Genomic DNA, 20,575 nt, shown 5'->3' on the forward strand with positions numbered 1-20,575 from the left:
AGTTTAGAGACTACTGTGGGAAATGGATTGGCTGAGATTTTATTTACGGTTATCAGATTAAAGGGACTGCGACAGACTGGCGACCTGTCCAGGGTGACCCCACCTCTCACCCGGAACGTTAGCTGGAGATGGGCACCAGCAACCCTCCCGACCCCACTAAGGGACAAGGGTGCAAAGAAAATGGATGGATGGGTGTATTAAAGGGATCCGACCAAGTACACAACACACTTTTTCAGATTTTTATTTGCTAAAAAAAAAAATTGTCCTTTCCAGGAGGCTTAAAATGGAGGAGTTCATTCCCACAACGTTCCGCATGGATGTGAAGGAAGAGAGGGAGGATTTCTTTTCCCGTATCGCCCCACAGGAGGGTGAAACAGGTAAAACACATCCTGCGTGCATCAACCTAACGTCCCGCTGCAACGACAACTATTCGCTGGTTAAACTGGATATACCCCACGTTTGCTGGCTTCATTTCACAAAGATTAATCATACATGACTGCTTGTGAACATGACAATGAAAAGAAGTTTGTTCTTGATGGTGTTAGGACAACAGTTGCCTGGGTGAGTGTTTGATCAAGGGGTTGAAAACGTTGGAAAATAATGCACTTCACCTCCCATGAGGCCCTGATAAAATCACTAGGGTAGCATGCTGCTGCCATGGAGATGAGTCAGCAGAGGGCAGGGCTGAGACACAAACAAGAAGATCCTGAATGCAGCACTGCTGCCGCGCTGAACAAAGCTATGAGAAGCAGGTGGAGTTCTTTCCTAACTCACAATAATAAGAATAAAAAAAAAAAATCCACACAGTTGATGTCGTGCTGGAACCTGGAGATAAAAATGACTGGCTCTAGATTGATTGGCTCATCACAAACACATTGTGCTAAGTGGAGTACAGGTTAGTCAAACACAGCTATCACTGAGCAAACAGGAGAAGGACTCAAACAGCTGCTTTAGATCTCTGGCTGACGGATGGGATGGACAAGAGAAGAAGAATAAAAGATGAAAAGAACAAAGTCAGACTATAAATGTTAAAGATGTAAAACAGTTTTCGCTGAAGTCTCTGCACAAGTCTCTTATTAAACATTCTGCACTGTGAAATAAGCAACAAAGGTGTGCAGGTGGTTGTGAGCTACGATTTTCCATTAAGAAGAAAATTCTCAGTGTGCATGTGCTTTAGCATTTGTACATTTCCAAAGTATTGTGCAGATATCCTAAAACCCATTTCTTCAGCCTGCCTTGCCCTTTCATGTTCTGTGCTGTGCTTGCTTAAGAAAACCAGGAATATGAATAAGCAAGAGTAAGTGGACACATAGAAGATAGAATACGTAAATGTTGCAATTAGCAGAATAACTGTTACCTGAATGTTGTTTAATAAACTAAAACAAAAAAATGAAAAACCTGACACGAGACCTGACAAATGCCATCCTTCTTCGGTTTATTATTTACTCTATGCCAAGTTTTCAACAAATAGCAGTGAGGTGACGGTTTCTGTCTATTAAACTGTAACCTCTTGTATTTGTCATAAATCCAGCTGGAAGAATGGGAAGAAATTGGCTGGAAACAAAGACCCTGAAAATCCCCTCTAAAAGTGGTTCATTATAAAGTTATAAGTAACAAAGTAAATTCAGAAACCATTCTAAATGCTTGCAACATAATTTCAAATCTTTTCTCTCAAAGTTATTGTATCGCATACTAACAAAAATAATAACACTTGCTTAATTTTTTTTGTACTTGTTGATACAATTTGGTGTATTTCTTTAGATAGAAACTTTTCAAACTAATCTGAGTAATGAACTAAACTTGTTGCCTTGTTTGATACGAAGCATTAATGTGGATTTCAATAACTTTTTCTGTGACATGCTTTCAGATGACGTGTTGGGAATTGAAACTTAGTTGCATAATAAGTATTTAAGTAAGTGTACTCTTGTTTTTGATTGAAAAAGAAAAGCAAGAGTAGAAAACATCAAACGCGCATAACAGATGTTGCGACAAATTGAATGATGTTAAATTCCATTTATCAAAAATAACATGGAAAGATAGATTTTTGTCCTTGGTTTCACAGCTGACTGTGCATGTGGTTTAAACATCCATCGCAAGCAATGCAGTCAAAGAAATTGTCTGTCGATCTTTAGATTGTCTTTGTGACGAGATTCAAATCTAGAAATTAACTAACTCACAAACAGATTTAGCTCCCACAAGCAGAGTTTGTAATTTTAGAGTAAAAGTCTGCAAAACAGCAGTAAAATGTAAGAAGCATTAACAATTACAACTTAACTCAAAATCAAATCTTCCACTCCTGGTTTACCTGATTACTGTTCTCCTCAGATTTGTGTTTTGTGTGTTTATTTTGGAAAGTGACCACAAAAGTATTATTTAAAACAGTAATAATTTGACATGTTTTGTACCTGAAAAGGCTTGACTTTGACTAATCCTTCATGTTTGACTGCAAAACTAAAGAGGCTTCATTCAGTGCCAAGCTCATATACTTACAGGAGCAACTGAAACAGCTCCAGGACAAAATATAATAAACAATTACCCCGACATGCCTGCTCCTGTACAACAGAAGAACAAACTGTTTTAATAGCAGGTTGACGGGTAATTGATGTGGCTGTGTTTGTGGTGGCAGACTTGAAGAACACAGAGAGCAGCATGTGGATCTGTAAGCCCACGGGCCTGAACCGGGGGAAAGGAATCTTCCTCCTGAAGAACCAGGAGGATGTGGCCGAATTCAGACTGAAGCTACAGAAGATGGAGGAGCTCCAGACTGACCGCAAGACGCCTCACCGCCGGATTCAGCCCCACATCGTCCAGCGGTAGGTGAACCCCCGGTTGTCAAAGTGTGAAACAAATTAGCCTTACAAGTGGAAGGATTGACTGCAATCCCTTTCTCTACTTCTAGCCATGGTCATACAACTAAAAACTACATTTAAATACATTTCAATATATTTAACACACTTTTTTTAAAGGCCACATTGGTAAAAATGAAATGTAGCATCTTACAATATTTTTTCTCCCAGTTACATCCAGAAACCCCTTCTACTAAATGACAGAAAGTTTGATGTGCGCTCTTACCTTCTCATTGCCTCCACTGCGCCCTACATGGTCTTCTTTCGTCATGGGTATGTCCGACTGACGTGTGACGTCTACGATCCCAGATCCAAAAACCTCTCTGCTCATCTCACCAACCAGGTAAAACAAACAAACAAACGCACGCACGCACGCACGCACGCACGCACGCACGCACATAGTATGTGTTTTTCTAACTTCACAGGGACTTTGAATTGACTTTCATTCATTTTTCATTCATTCTTACTTTAAACTTAACCATTACTAGTACATACCTAACGCTAATCCTAGTCTATCATTAGACCTAACCCAACTCAATTCACACCTAAGTCTTAAGTTCTTGTTGGGTACTTCCAAAGCAAAGCATTAAAAAAAAATACAAGCAGAGTTGACTTGGCTTTCTATTTGAAATCTGGAAAATATGAAATAACTTTAAAGAACATTTTTGTCGAGTGGTTAACAGAGATATATGATACTGATCTCCAGTATAACTTGCTGCGCAGTGGAACACAGCTGAAATCGTTCATCCAACAATAAACCTTGTTGCTTTGTTTTCTTCCCTTCTTTACATCCTACTTTCTGCCAGGTGTTGTATCTGAGCTGATATAAAAAAAAGAGACATGCATCTCCACAATACTGAGTCATTCAATGGCTTTTAAAACGAGTTGCTGCCTACACTTCTCTGTTTTGTGTGTCTCTTCTCCCCCTGCTGTTTGTCTCCAGTACATGCAGAAGAGAAACCCTTTGTACAGCCAGCTAAAGGAGGACACTGTTTGGTCTATGGAGAGCTTCAACGCCTACGTCAACGAAAGGCTTCAGGTTGCCAAGGGTCTGCCCAGGGACTGGGTGCTGGGAGCCTTTGCGGTGAGGTCTGGGGTGTGCTGTAGCTCTCAGGGACCAATTACCAGCACAGAAGTGGTAGTTGGCACTGGAAGCTAATTGAGATTTTACATGAGCTCATTTCTGTATGAAGAGTCATCAACTTATGGCTAAACAGGAAATATTACAGGTTGTTTTTCCTCCATACTGACATGCATTGTAATAAGCCGGGTTTTTTTTTTAGCTTTAGCTTTCTTAAAAAAAACTCTAAACCTTGATTGTGGCATCTTTCATGGTCTGTAAAATTAACCATAATTTTATGGTTTATTCAGAAACTGATGCATCTCAGTTATAAATCTAGATGCGAGTTTGTCACATAACCGCACTGAGTGTCTGCATCATGGATTTTATGACACATTAAAATGTGGCCAAACTCACTAATGCATCAGATTATTTAAAGAGAGCACTAAAGGAACTTGTTTATCTTTAAGAGATAAAATGTTTAGCTTTGCTAGAGAGGTAGAACATGAAATCTGTACGACATTGACGCATTGAGACAAGGATGGTAAATTCCTTGAAACAAATTATTTTTTTATAGCAGTGGCATAATATTCCACTGTAAGTTTCACTTAGAAAAAGTCTGGTGTGAGCTAAACTAGTGAGCTAAACTAGTTGATGACTGCTAAACTAATTCTGTCATTTGATCATGTTTTTGATCCACTGTGAAGATCCAGTGCTGGCAAATTTGTTGTTTGTGCACACAAGCTTGGCCAATGAGTAGATTCTGAAAAATACACTGACCCTGACCCATGATAACGTATGGCTCTTATATAAATATCTATATATAAGATATGTATAACTTATATATCCATAAGTTATATGGATATATAAGCTATATATCCATATAACTTATGGATATATATTTTTTTTCTGTTCGTATATCAGAAGCGCATGCAACAGATCATGACCCAGTGTTTCTTTGCCGTCAAGACCAAGTTAGACTGCCGGTCTGGATTCTTCGACTTGATTGGCTGCGACTTCATGATCGATGAGGACTTCAAGGTGGATTTTTTAAATTACTGAGGCAGAGCTGGATATTAATGTGCTCGTAAATTATGTCTTCATGTGACGCTTCCAGGTATGGCTTCTGGAAATGAACTGTAATCCAGCTTTACACAGAAACTGCGAGGTGCTGAAGGAGGTGATACCTCGCACTGTTGGAGAAGCGCTGGGTCAGTTTAACACATTCTGCAGACTTTGAGCACAAGTTGTTTTTTTTAAGTTCCGGGTATGAAATGTGTTACTGCTTAATTTCTTAAGTAACTTAAGTGTGAAACCTCCCCAATGTCCTGTAAGTGTTGTCCTCTGCTTAGCTACAGTTTTGTGCTACGTCGACTTGAGTATTTCTACTTAAGACATCATTTCTCCCCTTGGTGAAGTGTTTGTTTTACAGCCTTTCTCTATGGCATGCTGAAAGTTTTACATATTTGTTCAGGTTAAAGGAAATCTTCTACAAGTTGAATTTAATACTTTTTGGACTTTTAGAATCCTTTCTTAACACATTTTTGAGAGTACTATCATTTAAATTTAAGGCTTGCTGTACATGGATTAATGGAAAAACAACTTGAATTTAAGTTGGTTTACTTGGCAACAATTTACATAGAATGTCATCATGCGACTTGAGTTCAACCACAGATGAATTAAATAACTTTGACACCTACAGACTTTAGCCAACTAATCTTTTCGAGCAAAACTTTATTATTAAATACTTTCCCCCCCCCCCATGACAGAGTTGCCAGTGGGTAACATAGCAAGATGTTTGGATTTTAATTTTGTAAACATGCATCTATTCCATCTCAGCTGAAAGTTGTTTTGACACGGGGTGTTTCAGGATCACTCCTTTCAGCAGACGGTTATTTTTGTCTGGGTTTTGGAGTTTCTGGTTTTTTCCAGGATTAATAATAACTGGACTTCCTGAAGCAGAACTAGAAATCATATGTGAAAAGAAAGCAGAGCAAATGCAACTGGAGAAGTGATAAAGGAGCAGATCTTCAAATTCTTCTCTAAGACTTTGCCTTTACGTTCAGTTTTTTTTATGATTCTTAACATTTTGCAGAAACGCTGGTAAAATACATGTTTTGCCTCCAGGGTTTATAAAATCACGTGTGTATGTTAATTAATATCTCTCCTCCTGACCAAACATTTCCCTGTACTTCAGCATTTTTTAACAATTGAGATATAATGTAACCAAGTCTTCAGTTTCTGATTTTATTTCTACCTACTGCTTACTCATATTATGTTTCCATAAATTAGCACTTCAACCTGCCAAAAGTTTTGAGACTGACAGAAACCTTGTTTTACCCAAACTTTTCTGCTTCTGGTTTTTATTGGTCTATTTTAAATTGATAAGGGTTGTTTGACAATATGACATACAGTTAACTAAAGTCTCATGTTCACATGTTTTTACTTCTGCCACAAAATGACTAGCCAGTATCATTTCAATGATCTTTAAATTCAGGTTCAACTTTCTTCATTCAACACATTTCAAAACACATTTACTCATTATGCATGAGCTGGATTTCTCATTCTTGGCATTTAACGTTTGCTAAAAGATCTAAACATTTTCTCTACCGCTTCTTCTGCCTAGATTTAACTCTGGAGCTGTTCAACAAGAGTCGTCTCAGGCAGGAAATCCTTCCTTTAGTCAGTCAACAGGACTTTGTACTGCTGTACAGCGGTGTCTTAGGACATGTCGACAACAAGAGGACGGACAACAGTGATTTCTGCCAGAAAACTAAAAACAACAGGAAGCCCAGAGGGCACAAGACCAGGACAGAGATCACAAAAGGGATTGTTGCATCACAGGAGGATCCTCTGACTGAAGTCACTCAGACAAGAACGTCACCTCTTCATCAAAGCGCAGCATCAATAGGTGAATGCCCAATGGCTGTCAGGAGGAAGACCGTAGCACCTCAAGTCAGGCAGAAGCTGAGCAAATGCAATTCTGTTGAGGGTCGTTTGACAGCCGAAGATGATGGGAAGCTACCGAAGGCTTAGCAGAAGAGAAAGATCACCATGTTTCTGTCATTGTTTACAACCCAGGTGACTGCAGTTCTGTCTGCAGGCCTTCTGATGAAAACTCAAATGGTACGCAGTCAAAAGAAGGAACAGCGATGGAAACAAATGTGATCTTTGTCTGAGCAGTGCAGGTGGAAAAGTTGGATGACAATAAAGACTGCCTTTGTCTTCCACAACGTTGTCTGTTCTTATTGTTTTGCTCTGCACAGGAAGGCACATAGTGCCATTTTATAGCAGAGTCAAGAAACTATGCCACCTTCAGTTATTATAAAAACACATGTATCAAACATGACTTAAAAGAAATTTGACTTTGCAGTGTAATATTACTAAACCCAGTGGTATCTTAGGTAAACCTGATGCAATCAGTCAAGGGTTTCATTAGTTCCATGAGGTGTGTTTGAGATAGAAAACTGTAAGTACCTGGACTACAGTCTTAGATGTCATAGAAATATGGCTGAGTCAGGAGAATTGTCCGAACAGTTCAGAGAAGAGCTCACCGTTTTACACTAAAAGGCCAAATAATAAAAAAAGATAGAAAAAGTTCTGAATGTATCAAGAGATGCAGTTGGAAATATTCTTCACAAGTTTAAGATGAAGGTGCCTTCACCACCAAGGCATTGCTAAAAGAGGAAGCTATTAATGACTGTCGTCAAGGAGGCGGTTGACCAAAGTCTCTTGCTGACCGCCAAAGGCATGTAGCAAAACTGGATGGAAGACTTGTGGCAGCAACCAATGAAGTTTTAGTTACCAGAAAAAGCCACATAATAAACACTAAAGGGCTTCTTGCCTGAACTTCAAGATGCATACCAACACTGACCAAGAAACAATACCAAAGGGTTTTGGACGTTCTGTTCTGTGGAGCGATGAATTAAAACCGGATCTTTTCAGACCTGTAGATCGGTACGGCTTGTTACGCTGAAACATTGCATCGACTCAGTGATGCTCTGGGGTTGTTCTGCTTCCTCTGGTACTGGCAAACTGCAGTATGTGGATTGTAAGATGGACTCAGTCAAGTATCAGACAGTCTTTAGGGAAAATGTGGTACTACTGATGAGGAAGCTCAAGTGGGGATGAAGGGAGCTTTAAACAGAAGGATCCAAAATATATCTCGAAATCAGTCAAGAATTGGTTTCAGAAGAAGCCAAGGAAAATAAAGTGACCCTAATGGTCGCCTGAATTAAGAATATGAACCAAGTGGAGACTATGAGGAGCAGGCTAAGATTCTAAAGGCAAGCTATGAATCATGTATGGAGCAGTCGATAACCAAAAGGATGCTGCACTAAGTATGAAATATGCTATTCTGATGCACAAATGTATTATTTGTGAAACTGCAGTAGTTATTGAAAATGGCATTTTCTGTTTAATTGTGAAACCTCCCAATGCAAATAGTTTTTGTTTTATTCCTTCATGGTGAAACATACATTTTGCCAGGTGACTTAATTTTCAACAGAGGTTGAGACGGCATTTGTGTCCTTCCACAGACTGTATTCAAACCCTCTCATCGTCCTCCACGGGAAGACTGCCACCAGCCTCACAGCTGTTGCAGCTTGTTTTGACTGTAGCTCTTTACCTTACCGTGCCATAACTCGCAATTATCTCAGTCGACAAGCCACACTCAGGGTGGAAGTCAGCAAACATGGGGTGAGCGTGACCCACATCTTTCCCAACAGGAAGTTTGCTTCATCATCCACCTGCTTCTTGGTAAAGGCATCAAGGAACTCATGTTGTCAACAAGAACAGGTGTAAGAGCTTTTCCGTCTTTCGTTTGGAGCGACATCACAAGCAGCTTTCATTTCTCACAGCAGTGGATCCCCGGCATGTGCAGAGTCAAATAATCAAAGTGAGGAAGCAGCTCAGTCCTCTGCCGCCTCTCAACAGGAAGGAGCGACTTCTGAACTGTGACTTGCCAAAAACCTCACCACCTTTTATCTTCAGTACCTCTTTAAGAGTCGCGACATCTTTTGTTCTAAGGAGTCTACGGAAATATGCCCTGCATGCTGCTAGAAAGGGGGAACTAGTGCTCAGTCTCCTTATGCCGCCCCTCCTCTTCTGAAGAACAATATCCCCTTCTAAACCCAACCTCCTCTAACTCCTCTACTTTTCATGTCATCTGCTTGGTTTTATTTTGTCACAAACTGCTTGGATGAGTGCCTCTGCAGATGGTTCTCAGTGTGCGGACGGCTTGCTGAGACAGGACTGAGAGCGTAAGGTCCTTGCTGGTCATGGGATGCTGCAGCGTGACTCAGAGGCACACGGGAGTGGACGAAGTGGGTCCGGATGAAATTGAACTGCTGGAACTCTCTGGGGACAATTTGGGGTGAGATGTGCGCAACTTGTTTTGGTCTTAGGGATGCTAGTTGATCAGAAACATCAAGAAGAGCAAAAAAGAGCTGCGAGGATTAAAGGGAGCACGTTGTCTGAAATGTGAATTTCACAGACAAATTGTATCATTTTAAGCTTACAGTTTTAAACATGGTTTTGTGAGTTCTGGAAGAGGAAGTACGACAATGTATGAAGTGAAACAGGCCACCGCTGTGGTTTTATCTGGCATTGTATTGTCAGGTTGTTAAAATGTAAAAACAATGCAGGAGCTCCTTTATGTTTTCAACGCTGCACCATGTTCTGCAAAGCCATGCTCAGACTGTGTGCTGTCCCTACAGCTACTTGAAACTATGATGATGCAAGAAATTTATCTGATTTCTTTCTGCAATAACTTTGGCTGATTTGCATTGAAAAATGGATCAGAATCTTTAATGTTTTTTTTTTTTCTTCTTTTTTTTTTTTTTTTACAAAAACACCAAAAACTTTAAGATTTTTGTAATTTGACAGTTTCAGTTTTGGATGCCACTTATGTCAAGTCATTTCCTTTCAATGTTCATGTTCCTGTTGATAATATCAAACAGCAAAATCTTTAAAGTTAAATAATATTGCACGTCATGACACGAGGAAGTTAAACCATCGGTTTAAGTTAAAGAGGATATTATTATGTTTGAGAACTTCAAACATTTGCTGCAAAATTGCTTTGAAACACGTGAATTGGAGCCCTGCAGTCAGATCATTTTCAGGATTTTACAGACAAAAAAATGATTAAAATATAGCATTTTTTGACATTCTTTGACATCACAGAGCTGTTTGAACATGAAAAAGTCCTTTTTAAGGTTTGCTATAAGCCATGCGGGGGGAAAAAAGCAAACATATGTAAGAAAGTGTTGTGATCAGATAAGATCAAAACGAAACTTTTTGGGCTAGTTGCACAGCACTAGCTGTGATAGAAAATACAACGTCCCCAAAGTGAAACAGGATGGCGGAGAAGTCATGCTGTGAAAATGCCTTTCTTTAAGGGACAGGGAAGAAAAATGTTCGGTGAAAAACTATTAGAAGCTGCAAAATATTTCAGATAGGGGTGGATCAAAGCGCATTTATGAGTTAGAATGGTCCAGTCAAAGTCCAGGCCAACATCCAACTGAGAACTTGAAAACACAGAACCTTGTGCTCTACGTGACTCTCGCTCCAATATGAATGAATCTGAGTTATTTTGCAACAAAATATTGTACTGTAGCACTCTACTACTCTATATTTTCTGTGTGTAAAAATGATGACATTCCTCAAAACGTTTGAGTCAGAGAAGCTAAACACAGGGGCTGCACAGTGGAGCAGTTGGTAGAGCTGTTGCCTTGCAGCAAGAAGGTTCTGGGTTTGATTCCCGGCCCCGGTCTTTCTGCATGGAGTTTGCATGTTCTCCCTGTGCATGCGTGGGTTTTCTCTGGGTTCTCCGGTTTCCTCCCACAGTCCAAAAACATGACTGTCAGGTTAATTGGTCTGTCTAAATTGTCCCTAGGTGTGAGTGTGTGTGTGCATGGTTGTGTGTCCTGTGTGTCTCTGTGTTGCCCTGTGACAGACTGGCGACCTGTCCAGGGTGAACCCCGCCTCTCGCCCGGAACGTTAGCTGGAGATGGGCACCAGCAACCCTCCCAACCCCACTGAGGGACAAGGGTGAAAGAAAATGGATGGATGGAAGCTAAACACAGATCTTCTCCAACTTTCATTAGTAAACGATTTTGAAAATCATGACTCATGTTCGCTCCATACTTGCTCCTTTATGTCTGTCAATCATATGACGTACAATACACACAGTTTTGCAAAGACAAACATATGGAAAAAGCTCAAGAAGTATAAATACATTTGCAAAACTATTCACAGTGCAAGTCCAAAAACTTGGTAGGTCTGTGGTGATGCATAAACAGTTGCGTCAGGCTGATGCTATCAGCATCGATATGATATTTTAACCACTAGCAGGCAGCAAGAAGAGTGACACAGACAAACTGAAGCACTCCTGTTCCCCCAGGTCAATCTTGTGAAGCTGGTGAGGCGACACTGATATGATTAGCAGATTACTGCCAGACAAGAGCGTGGAGAGGTTTAATACAAAGTAAAGGGCTGGACAAATCCCCCATCAGTCTGAGGCAGCAGGGATTACCAGGAAGCTAATCGCAAACAGGAACTACAGCTTCTTATGGGTTGTTTAATTAATGGCACTTAAAGCAGCTGGTCATTCAGGACTACAACATAAACCCAGATGGGTCTTTTAGGAGGAAATGTCTGACTTGCAAAAAAAACAATACAATGCTTGAAGTGAGTTATCTCATCAGTCAAATCCACAGCATCTAAATCTGACACCATTACGTAGTGATCACCATGCTGAGGTGGTTTTGTAATTGCATAGAAATGTGATACATTTCCTTCAGAGTAGTGATGCATTTTATTATGCATGAGAACATTGAACGTTTTCTTCGAAATGTAATACTTCAATCGTGCTTACTACAATTATGCATTTATAGTGTAATGTGGTCACAAAAGCAACCAACATGAATACTAATTGAAAGTTTGTTCTCTTTCCTTGTATTGGAATGTGTTTGTCATAATGGAAATTGACAGAAAGGAAGTGGTATTTTGTAAAAAAAAAAAACCACCACTGTTTCAGGGCACTTCCACTCAGGAAGTTGAAGTTTAAACATTGTTTGTTTTTCTTACCAATATTCAATATTTTATTTTTGTTCACCTGAGACAACGAATATGTTAGATTTGCATATGAAATATGAAACTGTTCAGATTTGCCACAAAAATGTCATAATTATGACCCTAAAGGTTAATTTCTTTTTCACAATTTTAAGTTTTTGTAGAAAATGTTCATAGCCAAGTGAGTACTAAGTGAGTACATCGCTCTTCTGGAGTATTCATGGATTCTTTTGGATTGGATTGATTGCTTATTAAAAATACAGAAATAATTTGTACGTCTTTGTTTTAATAATCTTTCATCGTCGTCAGAGGTATTGGGAATAGTTTTTAACAGCATCTTTCGCTTTGGTTTTCAAACTTGTAGGAACTCCTGTTCAGCTACGCATCCATTTTGCACCAAAACTTAGTGGATTTCCTTATCAGTCTGGTAATCTATTGTTCAGCTCCCTGTTGTTAGCAGAAGGCAGAGTGTCTAGATGTTTTGAACAGGAAATTTATTAGGTATTGATAGGCTACATTAAAACTGTGTTAATGTATCAAGAAGTCATCTGTATTATTAAATGTGGGTTTCAAAAAAATACTCATGAGTTCCACATCAGCAGTACTTTCTAATCAGGTCGATATTTCATCACATTCAAGGTTTCACACGTTAATCATTATTTAAGTTTGAAATCTTAAATTAATAATGGTTTCTTTCAGAGTTCCTAAATCAGCAAAAGAAGAACATTCATTTTAAATATCCAGTGCTTGATGTTAAAAACATAACATATTGCAGATTCTCACTGACATGGAACAGAAAAGTGTACATTTGGCCAGATCTAATCTAATCTAATCTAATCTAAAAGTCTGGAGAAAACTGACGCTAATGTTCTGGGAGAACTCGACAGACGGGACTTGGAGCAACTGTCACATGCACATGTACTGACCGTGTAATCTTGCTTTGCTAAGTATGCAAAGAGTATAGTGGTGGAGCGCTGCTTCCTGACAACGTATGACTCAAAAACAAAAGTCACGCATTGGAAACATTTAAATTATGACTAGTGTTACAATAGCATCACAGAGGATGTGTTTTATGGCATTAAAAAGAATGTCACACATCTATTTTAAATTCTTTTAAGTACATAGTCCTTAACCATAGAACACTGCTGGGATGGTAAAATCTGCCTCTTTCCTATCATCATCAGACAGTTCTGCAAAGCAGTGGTTGAGTCTTGTCTTATCTTCAAGTCTAGCTGTAGATCAGACAAGTCTAGTTAACTACAAGTCTAGTTGTAGATAAGAGGGCCCAGGGGAAGATAGTGAAGGGAGATGAAAGGATGACTGGATCTGAAAAAGATTGTTCTGTCCAGGATCTGTTGGAGAGCCACTCCAAGAGCAGAACTCTAAGCATTCTCTGAGACCTCTCTCTTCATCCCCATGAGCTTTTTCAACAATTGCCAGGATTATGTCATGAGAGGACATTTTCTTCATCAGGGATAAGATAGCTCCCGACCCCATTAAGGGACAAGGGTGCAAGAAAATGGATGGATGGATGGATGAATGGATGGATGGGATAGGATAGGCACTATGCTTAGTCCCTATCTACTGCGGTCATTGGGTGAGAGTCTAGGTGCACCCTGGACAGAGACAGACAGGGAAAGTAACCACACACACACGCACACACGCACACACACACACACACACACGCACACACACACACACACACACACACACACACACACACACACACACACACACACACACACACACACACACACACACACACACAGGGACAATTTAGAAAGACAAGTTAAGCTAGCAGTCATGTTTTTGTACTGTGGGACGAAGTCAGAGTACCTGGAGTATTATTAAATGTGAGTTCATACAGTCTGCATGCAGACTACCTGCTTGAATTTTGCACGCATGCAAACTTCATGCAGAAAGACCCAAGGGTGGGATATGAACCTACGACCTTCTTTCTGCAAGGCCACAGTGATACCAACTGTGGAAGGTGTTAGGGTGAAAAAAAGATATTTTCTTAAGAGAGGGTTGTGGTACTTGCAGTAAAGTGTGAACACTAGTTGCAGTGTTAAGGTTTAAAATGCAGAAATAGTCAGAGTCAGCCTGTGAGATACCAGTTGACACATGTTGTGTATGACTGCAAGACCACATGCTGTACACTGGTTCGATAGCACCAGTGGAGGAGTATAACCAATCAATCTGGGTCACACACACACCCACACACACACACACACACACACACACACCTATTGTCTGTCTATCTTCACCAGGATAAACCCAACCATTACCAGTACATGCCTAACCTGAAACCTAAACTCAATTCATACCTTAGTCCTAAACCCTGATGACTATTTGCAGCAAAATGTTTGATGGTTCTGTGATCACACACCAACATCTTAGCAATTTCAAGAGTGCTGCATCGCTCTGAATGACTTTTTACCGTTTTGCACTTTTCATTGTCACTTAAATTTCGTTATAGGCCCATTTTGCCTGAAGAAAAGAAGCTGCCTAATAATTATGCACACTTGACACAGGGTGTTAATTTCCTTGGGCTCCACACTCCCTCATTAAACAAATACACATCAGCTGACACATTTATATTTGATAAGCATTCAGATTTATAAAATATGCATGAAATTATGATATGGCCAAAACTAAAACTTGCCTAATAACTGTGCACACAGTGTACAGGAACTCGGCGTTTCAGCAGTCTTGCAGTTTTCTGGAAGTTTGTTCCAGATTAGAGAAGCATAAAAGCTGTTTGTTTCTCCAAACATGTAGAAACCTGCTACTTGTCCATGTCTGGTTCTGGGGATGCAGATCAAACCAGAACCAGAAGACCAAACTATAAAAACATTTTTCTAAACTTTTTTTTTACATCAACATGGTCTAAGAGAAATCCTTCTGTAGTCTACGTAGTTCCCAGTGAAATGACAGGTTTGGTGTGTTCTAACTTCTACCAAACTAATCTATGCAACAGTCATTCTTATTGGAGGATAAAAGCTACAAATTGTTGCAGGAACAGATAAGCAGCACGTCTGTCTCCCCTCCGATCTCTATAATCTGATTAGTCTAGGCTGGGGGGATGCAGACATGTTGTTAGCATTAGGTTTTAATACTGTTCATCCTTATGTTATCTTCATATTGTTGACAAAGGCTGAACAGAGCATATTAGAAAAAAAAAACATCAGCAAATTCACATTTCTGTTGCATTTCTGACACTTAAAAGCCACTGTGAATTAGACGTTCACACAGTGTACAAAGCAGCGGAGCCACAGTCATTTTACTTGCTGTAGCAAGTTCATCACTGACCACTGACACATGATGTATCATGTCTGTGTGTGTGTGTTTTCAGAGTATGGAGTCTGAGCGAAAACAGAGTTCAGCTGTCGGTGAGGAACAGCAGAGATGAGCAGCAGCTGGCACCACAGCTGCCATGCAAAGCCTCAGTGCGACACCTGGAGCAGGAGGTCAGAGTAAAGCCACAAAGCCACTGCAGATTTGAAGTCTTTAAAGTCAGAGTGCAGAGGTGGTTCAGTAAATATCAGGCAGACAAACGTTTTCCATTTTCTCACACTCACACATGTATAATACACTCTGCAAGGAAACAAGATAAAGCAAGATAAAAAAAAACAAAAAAAAAAAACAGACATCAGTCACACACATTATTTCCCCAACCCTTATTTTTGATATTGAACATGCAAAGACACGTTATTTTTGTTTTTTAAGATGGCTTTGATTAACAATTGTTCAGACTCCTTAAAAGTCTTCTGGAGTTTTCTTTGGCTGCTGTTTCACTCATTTTGGGTCCAGACAAAATTGTGTTTCTAGAACAGGTTAGTCGTAATTCCTTAACAGTAGTTTGTTGTTGTTGTTGTTCTTGTTAAGTTCTACATTGAGCTTATGTTTAGTGACCCTGTGAAAAATTCTTTACACATGTAGGCAAAAAAAAAAACTTGCTTGAGCTGTTATGATTGTTACGGTTTTTTTGGGGTCATGGCCTCCTGCAGGTCATGACACCCTGAGTGGAGAGCCGTTTAACACCTGTGTAGACACAACACTGCTTCACTGCTTTCCTGCAGGATACTTTTCTGCTTGAAAAGGTCATAGTTCAGACAAACAGCACTATTTTAATGGTCAAATCCAAGGTTGAAAAATGAGGAACAAAAGAGCCAAAGTGCAAAGAAAACTTTTTTCGGTTTTCAGAAAGCTTTAAAGATGACAAGATGAGAATGTTTGTTCCTGTAATTCTAAAATAAAAAATAAAAGAATGGTGTGCACTCGTACTTTCTTGTGCCTGTAGGTGGTGCTGTGGGGCAGGACCAGAGATGAGCTCCACCACAGGATTTACTCTCAGCAGCCGATCAGGGGCTGGGAGGGTCAACCCGCTCATGTTTACGGAGAGGTCATCCACTCCTCTGTGGTGTTTCTCCACAACAACTATTCAGAGGTAACATGGAAAAAATGTTAGGAGGTTTGTCAAAATCGCTTCTTTACACAATATGTGCCTTTTGCTGGCCTCTTCTACACATATTTGCACTCCTAATAAACTTTGGTAAAATAAAAACATGAAGTCAAAAATGTTTTATTACAGCAACAGTTTAATTCTTTCCTTTCTTTGTCATCCTCCTTCCTGTGAGCGATGGCAAGATAACTCAGCATTCAGCCTCATTTGACATATTTCCAATGGTTTTAAACTTTTGAACTACCATTCTGGCTGTAGAAATAGGCAAGCATCAACTTTCTTGTAGCAATTTCCTGATAGTGAGGATCAGTAATGGCATGTTTTCTTAACTTTTCCATTTTGAGGAGTAGTTAATAGAAATGGACCTCTGCGTCACATCATATTTGTAACATAGCTAAACAGGATCTAACTATTTAAAAGTTCCTGGACACACTTAGTCATACAATGAAAAAAAACAACTTAATTTCATGTAATCTAAGCATCAAGGGTTGTAAAAGTGATGGTGGCAGTGATTAATAGAAAAATCTTTTCTTAATGTGGGATGTTTCTATGACACTGAAAAAAATGTTTTAAAAATTCAATGTAAATTCAAAAACTACTTACTTTATTGAAACCAAATTAAGCAATTAAATAAAAATTGTGTAATTAAAAAAAATAATTGTTGTAAATGAGCTTATGCAATAAAAAAAGGGGGAAAAAAAAAGAAAAATATGGTTTAATCCCATAATTTTGGAACGAGATTATGCCACTGTAGTTAAAGATAATTTTAATTAAAGCCTTTTCTATATTCCTAGCAATTTGCTTGTGTTTACTGTTTGTTATTTTAATTACCTGACTTAGATACTAAATTTAAAGTTTTTTAGCAGCTATTTATTAACATTATTTAGTTATTGTAGTGCAGTTACTTTATTGTATTAGTTGTTCCATTTTCTCTCAATGGAACAACCGAGAACAGAAAGCTGATTGCACCTCTGCTATGTGTTCACAGGAACAAAGTGAACGGTTCTTGTTGTTGTTCTCTTTTCACCTCTTAATCCTCTCTCTGGATCACTCCCAAGAAGACTTCATATACGAGGTACTATATTCCAATCTGTCAGTTCTTCCATCCATCCATCCATCCATCCATCCATCCATCCATCCATCCATCCATCCATCCATCCATCCATCCATCCATCCATCCATCCATCCATCCATCCATCCATCCATCCATCCATCCATCCATCCATCCATCCATCCATCCATTTAACTCACCATATTAGGCTGAGTTCACACCTCATTCCGAAGTGACCCAATTCCGATTTTTCTGACGTAATGCAACCTGTATCTGATATTTTCATGCCAGTCTGAACAACACAGGCTGGATTTTTTTCGAGTATGCCCCAGGCCACGCGGACATCGATACGTGTCCGATTTAAATGAGCACTACTTCTTCTTCGTGGCGGTTGGCAAAACACTGAGCACACTCTCTATAATGTTATTGTGCCCTCTACTGCGCATGCGGGACCCTTTCAGGTCGTTTGCAGTTCAAACTGGAGAACACATACAGGTCTCATATAAGTGTGAATGGCCAAGGCAAAAAAATAATAATCCGATTTTGGAAAAAAATTAAAAATAGGAATTGGGTCACTTCAGGCTGCAGTGTGAATGCAGTCTTAGTTTGCTGATAGATTTTGCTAAATGCTGGCAGAGTAATGCATGTCACTCAAAGGTTTTGCGTTTCCTTTTCCGGCAGGGCATACTTCCTGTTTCTGGCCTGTCTGTCCGAGCCGTATCCCTGCAGCCGGATGCGTCACATCCAACACTCATGTTTGAGATCACCAGTGAGTGGAAATTCTTAATCTCAGCGAAGATTTGGCACTTGGGTGTAAATTCATCCAGTTCTGTCTTTTTTTTATCCAGGTGCAATGGTGGACTCCAAGGTGTTTACATGTGCCAGTGCAGGAGAGTCGAAGAGATGGATTCAGCACATAGAAGAACGGAGACACGAGTCCATGATGCAACCCATGAGTCCCTCCCAGTGTGCTCTTTCTTATCTTGTAATGTCCTCACATCGGTTGCACATCTGGTTCCAGCTGTGGATGGCCGGAGTGGCGCAGCTGATATCACGCTTTTGTCTTTGTTCACCAGCTGCCTTGTGATGAAAACTGGAAAAGAGAGGAGCTGAAGAAATATGTAATGCAGGCTCCCATATGGAACTGGGAGGGCTCACCCATACACCACATGGGTCAGCCTGGACACATCTCTGTTGTTCACATCATCAACACTCAAAGACAGGTAGTCGGGTTTTCCGGTTTTATTAAGCACATTCCCAACAGGATTAGTTTAATAGTAGATATTATTTTAACTTCAGTGCGATGATGGTTCCCATGCCGTTGCACACGATGTGACTTATCGTGTATCATACACCGATGAACATCGTTCAGAGGAGGATGTCGAAAATATTAAGAAGTCATTCACTTTACATCAACATCTGTTGTCATTTAGTTTTTTTAGAGGTGCCATGGCAACAATGCAGTAAAATTGCAAGCTTGAGATCATTATAAACTATGAAAATTCTCCTTTTAGGGAGTTTTTAATTGATAATTGTGGTCTTGTAGGGTCTCCAAGAAAGACTGATGATTCTCTTTCCTCAAGATCTCCTGCTACTTTCTGTGGACAGTAAGCGGCTGCATATAAAATATGAGGTACTGTATAATGACTCTGAGAGGAAAATCCATAATAACAGCTCCTGCACCACCATGAGACAGATTTGTGTGAAAATAATCATTATAGCATTTTATGTTTTGCAACAACTGGTTTGGGGGAAGATCTGCCAAATCGAACCTGCTACATGTGTTTTATTTTAAAATGTGTTTTAAAAAAAAAAAATCAAGAAATGTTTCGTAGTGTAATTAATGAAATGCATACATTCCTTCTTTGTGTTTTTCATGTTGTCTGTAACAGGGCAGGTTGGCGAGACAGAGCATCAAAGCAGTGGAGCGCTCAGCACTTCCTGGACGCTTAGAGTTTGAACTAAGAGGTAAATGAGTCAGAAAATGCTTTACTATTTGTCTTTTTTTAAGAAGAAACATTCCCCTTTTTTGTTTTTGCCATTTTGCCCGAAAGGGGAAAATACAAATGCACTTACTGGCTTTATAGACCGGCTGTGTTTTTGGCTATAGGGGAGCTGGTGGAGACGCTGCAGGTCTCCTGCACCTGTGTGGAGGATTATCAGGCCTGGGTTTTTCATCTGCAGCAGGTTAGACTCATTTAGTTTAGATTAGATTAACTGTATTTGTCACATGCACAGTAACACGCAGTAATGTGAAATGTGTTGTGGTATCTGCTGCCAAAGAGAAAAACACAACGATAAGGGCTGAAGTTTCACACAGCACATAAATAATCTTAAATAATAAAAAGATAAGAACTATAAATTCTTTTAAAAAAAGATAACTATAAATAATACAAAGGAAAGAACTTAAGAACCAATAAAAGGATAAGAACTTAAATTAAGGCTCAGAACTGAGCAAATGAATGACTTTGTTGTGTTAGTTACTTAACATTAAATTTTCAGCATTAAAGAAGGGTTAAAGGCAGAATGTTGTGTTAGAGAAATGCTATTCCTAACACTTTCCTGAGGAACTTCTTCTTTTTATTATTATTATATTTTCCTAGGAATATTGACAGTTGACTTTGACCAAGCTGTTTTTTCTCTTCGATCCACAGCCAGACAGAGACAGCCACATCATTATGAGTCAGCCGCCTCCCTTAGTGCCAAAGCTGCAGAGGAACAGGACGGAGTCACAGGAGCCGATTTTATCAGGTGACCAGTGTCACATCAATGGCAGGAGCTGACCTGCAGGCCTCAGGAAAATCTCTAAAAGTGGACTGTTCAATATAAATCGAAATAAACTTTTAGATAAAGTATTTATTACTTGGATGTTTGCCAGAACAAGGGTGGAAAGTGTTTGTCCTAATTTAGATATAATTCGCTGAGTTGATTATTTGTAAGTACCGGAAAAGAGAGTCTGGTCTATTTCACGTGTGAACAGACTGAAACCAGGCCGTGACCTGGTTTAAGAGGAGAGACGGTAAATAGATAGAGCAGAAAGCCAGGGCTGAAAATATTGTACATTTATGTATGTAGAACTT

The 20,575-nt window shown here is 39.5% G+C and overlaps 2 protein-coding genes across 6 annotated transcripts in view; both read left to right on the forward strand.

Moving 5' to 3' along the window:
* ttll10 (tubulin tyrosine ligase-like family, member 10) overlaps window positions 1-7,056 on the forward strand; it is a 46,945-nt gene extending 39,889 nt beyond the window's left edge. For 4 of the 5 annotated variants that reach the window (XM_081608775.1, XM_008413047.3, XM_008413046.2 and 1 more), the window contains exons 7-13: window positions 274-377; window positions 2,627-2,813; window positions 3,018-3,189; window positions 3,790-3,930; window positions 4,831-4,947; window positions 5,024-5,117; window positions 6,533-7,056. In XM_081608775.1, coding sequence (XP_081464901.1) covers window positions 274-377; window positions 2,627-2,813; window positions 3,018-3,189; window positions 3,790-3,930; window positions 4,831-4,947; window positions 5,024-5,117; window positions 6,533-6,942 — 1,225 coding nt within the window. In that variant the 3' untranslated portion in view covers window positions 6,943-7,056. The remainder of the gene's footprint in view (window positions 1-273; window positions 378-2,626; window positions 2,814-3,017; window positions 3,190-3,789; window positions 3,931-4,830; window positions 4,948-5,023; window positions 5,118-6,532) is intronic. The other variant, XM_008413048.3, reaches the window with a different exon arrangement.
* Window positions 7,057-7,203: 147 nt separating this feature from the next.
* On the forward strand, window positions 7,204-20,540 carry LOC103467017 (putative pleckstrin homology domain-containing family N member 1). Its single transcript, XM_008413049.3, has 11 exons — window positions 7,204-9,280; window positions 15,335-15,449; window positions 16,283-16,429; window positions 17,433-17,519; window positions 18,177-18,264; window positions 18,344-18,480; window positions 18,572-18,718; window positions 19,042-19,128; window positions 19,388-19,463; window positions 19,606-19,682; window positions 20,150-20,540. The coding sequence occupies exons 1-11, from the start codon at window positions 9,186-9,188 to the stop codon at window positions 20,276-20,278; spliced, it is 1,185 nt and encodes a 394-aa protein (XP_008411271.2). The 5' UTR covers window positions 7,204-9,185; the 3' UTR covers window positions 20,279-20,540.
* The last annotated feature ends 35 nt before the right edge of the window (window positions 20,541-20,575 follow it).

Source organism: Poecilia reticulata, chromosome 7 (genome assembly GCF_904066995.2).
Source record: "Poecilia reticulata chromosome 7, P_reticulata-male-v2, whole genome shotgun sequence".
NCBI classification, from domain to species: Eukaryota; Metazoa; Chordata; class Actinopteri; order Cyprinodontiformes; family Poeciliidae; genus Poecilia; species Poecilia reticulata.